Source organism: Rhinopithecus bieti, unplaced genomic scaffold (genome assembly GCF_001698545.2).
Source record: "Rhinopithecus bieti isolate Rb0 unplaced genomic scaffold, ASM169854v2 scaffold_4967, whole genome shotgun sequence".
Lineage (NCBI taxonomy): Eukaryota > Metazoa > Chordata > Mammalia > Primates > Cercopithecidae > Rhinopithecus > Rhinopithecus bieti.
The window spans coordinates 618,749-625,531 of NW_016804726.1; the positions used below are offsets into that span (position 1 = coordinate 618,749).

Sequence of the window (6,783 nt, forward strand, 5' to 3'; positions counted from 1 at the left end):
TTCAAGCGATTCTCCTGCTTCAGCTGCTTAAGTAGCTGGAATTACAGGCACCTGCCACCATGCCTGGCTAATTTTTGTAGAGCAGAGTTTCACAGTGCTGTCCAGGCTGGTCTTGAACTCCTGAGCTCAAGCAATCCGCCTGCCTTGGCCTCGCAAAGTGCTGGGATCACAGGCGGAGTCACTGCACCTGGCCCGACGCTGTTCTCCAGAGTGAGCCTGCACACTCCTGCCACACAGCCTTTGCACTGGCGATTTCCACAGCCAGGAATGCTGGTCCTCCAGAATATTTCTAAGCATGGTTCCTCACTTCCTTCAGGACTTTTCTAAAAGTGCTTCTCAGTGAGGCCTTCCTCGATGATCAATCCTATATAAAATAGCAACCTCCATCTCTGCTGATATTCAGGGGCCGGCTCACCCTGCTTTAAGTTTTTCATAGTAATCGCCAATATCATGAATTGTCTTTGAGGGGTTATCTGTCTCCCCCCAACTTGAACGCAATCTTCATGAGGACAGGGACTTTATCACCCACCCCCGTTTTTTGTTTTTTTTTTTTTTACTGCAAAACCTAGAAGAGTGCTTGGCGGGTAGTAAGTACTCAATAAATGTTTGTTGGATGAATCCAATAAGTAAACAAGACAGAGGACACATGTAGGGATCCGTCTGTGAACCTTGAGCCCCTGGCTCGAGTCCGGCAGTGGATGCAGTGGCAGCTCCTGTCTGTGAGGGCCCCAGAGGCCGGCCACGGGATGCCTCCTTGGAAAATTCACTCAACGCCTTTGCCGCTGAGGCTGTTCCTCTGGGATGATCTCTTTGGGGGATCACGCTTGGATATTTGTCTCAAAGAGTCCCAGGCCAAACCTCAGGGACCTCAGAGCATTTAGAAAATGAACACCTCTGTGAGCCTGGTCCAGGCAGATCCCGTGCAGATGGGAGTTTGTCCCCTTCCGGTCCCCGAGGTCCTGGCTATGGCCAGTATGGAGTGACCTGCGTGACCTCTGAGTGCCAGGCAAGGGTTCAGCAGCCAACTCCTCAACTACTTCTGCAGGACGCTGGCAGCATAGCCAGCGAGATGGTTGGAAGCCGTCAGGGCACAGAGAAGGGGCCGAGGGTGCCCTGAGTGTGCGTGGGGGGAGCCCTGCTGCAGTCCAAGCCTTTGATTCTGAAGCTCTGGACCCTGCCATGTGGCCCAGCCACCCATACCTGGGATAGGGGCTAAGCCAAGCTACTGTGTCCTCCAAAGGGAGGCAGCCTGTTTGCTTTGTCCGTTTGCCTTTGCAGAGACCTCGATCCTCATGCAAGACAAGCAGCGGCCCCTGTAAGTGCACGAGACAATCCCAAGTGTCAGTGGGAAGGAGATCCCTTTCCTGATGGGGCTGCCTGTGCCCAGTCCCTCCCAGCTTCCCCAGGGCCCTGGGGCTCTGCAGGCATTCAGAAGTGGAAGCCAGCCACAGCCCGGGACTGAAGAGGTTAATGTGTCTAGGTGATGTCAGTGAGAGCCGCGAAGGAGGGAGTAGGGAGGGCAGTTGGGCTTGGAGGCAGCAGTGGCTGCCAGGCTGCCGAGGAAGACCCCCTTCCCGACTGCGGGGCTTGTGCTCCTGGACAAGGTGGCAGGCGCTGGAGGCTGCCGCAGCCTGCGTGGGTGGAGGGGAGCTCAGCTCGGTTGTGGGAGCAGGCGACCGGCACTGGCTGGATGGACCTGGAAGCCTCGCTGCTGCCCACTGGTCCCAACACCAGCAACACCTCTGATGGCCCCGATAACCTCACCTCAGCAGGTGAGTTGACTGGGAGTCCTCCCTCCTCTGGGCTGTGGGTGGAAAATGGGAAGGTTTCACCCCTGAGCTAAACTGCTTGGGAAACTTTATCACAGTTCTTGGGGACAAAATCTGTGGTCTGCTTTACTCAGAGGGGCAGGGGAGAAGGGGGCAAGGGTCCGCAGGGGCAGATGGTCAGGAGCAGAGCAGGGGGCGAAGGCATGTTCAGAATGGCAAGGAAGTGGGGCCAGCCGCAGGCAGCAGGGGAAGGCTCGCGGCTGAGTTCCAAAGAGGCTTGGCAGAAAAAATTCCAGGCTGGAAAAGCAAGTGAGAAGCTGGAGGGTGGTATGTGGGAGACAGCTGGGGGCTCACTCCTGCACTGTTAGCCTCAGCTTTTTACTCGTACTTGGGTGATGAGGTCTGAAACATCCTTACTGCCACCTGGGAGAGGCCCTGGGAAGGCAAGACTTCACGGAGCCATGAGGGGATTAACTTTTCTGGTGAATTAAGCTTCCTGACATTTCCAGAGCTGCGGTGCCCTGGAATTCCAGCTTTGAAGGAGAAGGGAAGGAAGGAAAAGAGGAAAGGCTTATGTGGATAATTTTTTCAGGCTGCTAAGCTGCAACACACAGCTTCTGTCTCTGCTTCACTCGAGAAGCCCAGGCTCAGAAGATACCAAGCAAGGAAATCCCTGCTAGGAAGCCTGGGGTAGGGAGGGCTGCTGACTTGACCGGGGCACAGCTGGCAAAAGCCTCTACAAGACAGTCGCCCAGAGATGGCCAAGAATCAGTACACCGTTTCCAACCAGAGATCTCCAAAATGAAGCACTCAGGGCTGCACATACGAAAAGCACGTGCGCACACACATACATACACACTTACTTTTATGTCCTTCTGGCTATTTTGATGAGGTTTCCTGGTGAAGCCCGGGGCGCACAGAGTAATCTCTGCAGACAGCTGTGGTTCTTGCCTCTGGTGCCTGCAGGAGGCAGGCTTCTTGCGTCCTTGCAAGACGGGTGGCTCAGGGGACTCTGGTAGGATTCACCAGGAAATCCATGGAGGAGGGAAAGGGGACAAGATTAGCAACGATGAAGGGAGGGAGAATGGTGGGAGAGGATTCCAGATGAACGGTGGGTCGCTGGAGGCTGAGCATGCCAGCAGGATGTCAGTTCTCAGAGCAGAGCCCATGTCAAATGGCCGACACTTGCTCCTTCTGTCCCCAGGATCACCTCCTCGCTCAGGGAGTGTCTCCTACATCAACATCATCATGCCTTCGGTGTTCGGCACCATCTGCCTCCTGGGCATCATCGGGAACTCCACGGTCATCTTCGCGGTTGTGAAGAAGTCCAAGCTGCACTGGTGCAACAATGTCCCCGACATCTTCATCATCAACCTCTCGGTGGTGGATCTCCTCTTTCTCCTGGGCATGCCCTTCATGATCCACCAGCTCATGGGCAATGGGGTGTGGCACTTTGGGGAGACCATGTGCACCCTCATCACGGCCATGGATGCCAATAGTCAGTTCACCAGCACCTACATCTTGACCGCCATGGCCATTGACCGCTACCTGGCCACCGTCCACCCCATCTCTTCCACGAAGTTCCGGAAGCCCTCTGTGGCCACCCTGGTGATCTGCCTCCTGTGGGCCCTCTCCTTCATCAGCATCACCCCCGTGTGGCTGTATGCCAGACTCATCCCCTTCCCAGGAGGTGCAGTGGGCTGCGGCATCCGCCTGCCCAACCCGGACACTGACCTTTACTGGTTCACCCTGTACCAGTTTTTCCTGGCCTTTGCCCTGCCCTTTGTGGTCATCACGGCCGCATACGTGAGGATCCTGCAGCGCATGACGTCCTCAGTGGCCCCGCCTCCCAGCGCAGCATCCGGCTGCGGACAAAGAGGGTGACCGCACAGCCATCGCCATCTGCCTGGTCTTCTTGGTGTCCTCGGCACCCTACTATGTAATACAGCAGACCCAGTTATCCATCAGCCGCCCGACCCTCGCCTTTGTCTACCTGTACAATNGTGGGCTGCGGCATCCGCCTGCCCAACCCGGACACTGACCTTTACTGGTTCACCCTGTACCAGTTTTTCCTGGCCTTTGCCCTGCCCTTTGTGGTCATCACGGCCGCATACGTGAGGATCCTGCAGCGCATGACGTCCTCAGTGGCCCCCGCCTCCCAGCGCAGCATCCGGCTGCGGACAAAGAGGGTGACCCGCACAGCCATCGCCATCTGCCTGGTCTTCTTTGTGTGCTGGGCACCCTACTATGTGCTACAGCTGACCCAGTTGTCCATCAGCCGCCCGACCCTCACCTTTGTCTACCTGTACAATGCGGCCATCAGCTTGGGCTACGCCAACAGCTGCCTCAACCCCTTTGTGTACATCGTGCTCTGCGAGACGTTCCGCAAACGCTTGGTCCTTTCGGTGAAGCCTGCAGCCCAGGGGCAGCTTCGCGCTGTCAGCAACGCTCAGACGGCTGACGAGGAGAGGACAGAAAGCAAAGGTACCTGACACTTCCCCTGCCGCCCTGGACACCTCCAAGTCAGAACACCACAGCAAGCCGTGGGGAGAGAGGCCAAGAGAAACCCAAGACTGCTCTGGGGGAATGCAGGAAGGTCAGGTGGTGAGTGGTTGTTGCAATGAAATAAATACATTCCATGGGGCCCACACATTGCTGGGGAGGCCTGGAGTCAGGTTTGGGGGTTTCAGACCTCAGAAATCCCTTTGGGGGAGCAGGATTAGACCTTTGGATAGAACAGAAGCTGAGCAAGAGAAGATGTTGGTCTGGATCATCGGTTGCACTATATCTGCGCGCTCTCAAATGTCTTCTCAAGGCAAGAGGTAGAAGGCTACTGACTGGGTTTCAAGTCAGGCAGGGCTGGAGTGTGAGCAGCCGGGGCCGTGTTGCACAAGGCCTGAGAGACGGGAAAGGGCCCGACAGCTCTTTCCCACCTCTCACTGGTGTGATGGAAGGCGGCCTTTCTCCCAAGCTGGTGGATAATGAAAAATGAAGCATCCCATCTCTTGGCATTCCAGCATCCTGTCAATGTCCCTTTTGCTCTAGAGGATGCATGTTTATTTGAGGGGATGTGGCACTGAGCCCACAGGAGGAAAAGTCCAGTTTCCTAGGAGGTCTGCTTACTGAGAATGACAGGGAGATCTGGGGTGGGTGTGGGTCTTAAAACTAATAAAAGTTGGCGGCGGGGTGCTTTTGCAGCTTTGGTGACATTCTCTCCACGGGGCACATTTGCTCAGTCGCTAATCCAGCGTGAGTGTCCGTGTGTTCTGCATGTGCAGGGGTCATTCTAGTGCCTGGTGTGTTGGCATCATCTTTTTGCTCTAGCCCTTCCTCTCCAAAATAAAAACAAATAAAGGAAAATCTCCACCCAACATCACTCTGTTCTTGTGGACTTGGGGTGGGTGTGGTCGGGGGGAAGGTGGGTAAGCAGAAAGAGAGAGAGGGTCAACTTCACTGTGAAATTAGACCTTGGTGCGTGCTGCATTTTTAGGAAGCATGAAGGCAGGGATGTTTTTCTGAACCCACAGGGAGGATCAGCTGGCATGAATGGAATTACTGGGAGATTCATTCGATTGCAGTTCCGCTGCTAGGCTTGTTCTTGGACTCAGCTTCACTGTCTTCTGCACAAAATCCCCTGGACTTTGTTTGTCCACCAGTGCTGTGCCCCTCAGGCCCCAAGTCCCAACCCCCACTTCCCCCAGCCCCACCCCCGCTTGAGTCACCAGCGCAGAACCAGCTCTTAAGGCAGCTTGAAGCCTGTATGGCTTTCTATAGCTGAGATCTGGTGTGGGCCCCTTGAACAGAAGATTACAGCCAGGGCCGCTGGAGGCAGCCGTGACTGCTTGCTTGGCTCCTGCTTCCTTGACGATCTTCACTGAGAGGGGACTGAGAGCGTCAGTGCAGTGCTCAGCAGGCTTACTGAGACAGCAGGAGGAAAGCTTGCAAGCATCCGTACAAGCAGGGCACCAGCATAGCCTGTTCCTCTTCAGCAGTTGCAGAGGGAGCCTCTTCAGAAAACTTCTGGGCAGCTTCCTTGGGTCCTGGGGACTTTTTTTTTTTTTTTTTTTTTTAAACAACAGGGTCTTGCCCTGTTGCCCAGCTGGAGTGCGATGTACACAATCACAGCTCACTGCAGCCTTGACTCCAGATTCAAAGCGATCCTCCACCGTCAGCCTCCAAGTAGCTGGGACCACAGGCGCACACCTCGTGCCTAAATTTTTTATATTTTGAGGACAAGATCTATGCCATGTTGACCCAGGCTGGTCTCAAGCAATTCTCCCCACCTATGGCTCTGAAAGTTGGGATTATAGGCTTGAGCCGCCACATCAGCCCCTGGGGAGCTCTTTATCATCATTAGTTTTCCTGGCCTGTGTTCCTCTCCGCTAGCACCTGCGGGGTAAAGAAGCTGATGGTTATTTTCCTTGCTCACTAACAGTATCTCCAGCTGCCACCGGCTACTTGAAAATTCTTTTAGGACACCAACACTCAATAAAAGAAAGAAGATTCTGGCCAGCACGATGACTCACACCTGTTAATCCCAGCACTTTGGGAGGCGAGGCAGTTGGATCAAGCTGAGGTCAGGATTTTGATACCAGACCTGGCCAACCATGGTGAAACCCTGTCTCTACTAAAAATACAAAAATTAGCTGGGCGTCGGTGGCGGCGCCTGTCGTCCCAGCTACTTGGGGCCTGAGGCAGGAGAATTCACTGAACCCGGGAGGCAGAGGTTGGCAGTTGAGCCGAAGATCGCACCATTGCCTCCAGCCTGGGTAACAAGGGAGCGAAAACTCCATCTCAAAAAAAAAAAAAAAAAAAAAGAAAAGAAAAAAGGATTCTTAGGAAAGCCTTGAGCAAATCCAGAAGCCCAACTCCTAGCCACAAAACATTGATAAAGGAGGTCTTCATACTCAGGGTTATGTATGGAAGGCTTTCCGCCAGGTGTTATTTCAGCCCCAGCCCCTGGCCTGCTCGTCAACTCCCTCTGCACCTTCCAGCACTCCAAGGAGGAATCCCA

General features: G+C 54.6%; 1 protein-coding gene across 1 annotated transcript; it reads left to right on the forward strand.

Moving 5' to 3' along the window:
• The first annotated feature begins 1,392 nt into the window (after nt 1–1,392).
• MCHR1 (melanin concentrating hormone receptor 1) lies at nt 1,393–5,106 on the forward strand. The gene is made up of 3 exons (XM_017870261.1): nt 1,393–1,772; nt 2,974–3,605; nt 3,899–5,106. The coding sequence occupies exons 1-3, from the start codon at nt 1,484–1,486 to the stop codon at nt 4,259–4,261; spliced, it is 1,284 nt and encodes a 427-aa protein (XP_017725750.1). The 5' UTR covers nt 1,393–1,483; the 3' UTR covers nt 4,262–5,106.
• The last annotated feature ends 1,677 nt before the right edge of the window (nt 5,107–6,783 follow it).

Coding starts and splice junctions, on each gene's coding strand:
- MCHR1 (XM_017870261.1), top strand. CDS start 1,484: ATGTCAGTGAGAGCCGCGAAGGAGGGAGTAGGGAGGGCAGTTGGGCTT. Junction 1,773..2,973: donor CGATAACCTCACCTCAGCAG/GTGAGTTGACTG, acceptor TTCTGTCCCCAG/GATCACCTCCTCGCTCAGGG. Junction 3,606..3,898: donor TGCAGCGCATGACGTCCTCA/GTGGCCCCGCCT, acceptor AGGATCCTGCAG/CGCATGACGTCCTCAGTGGC.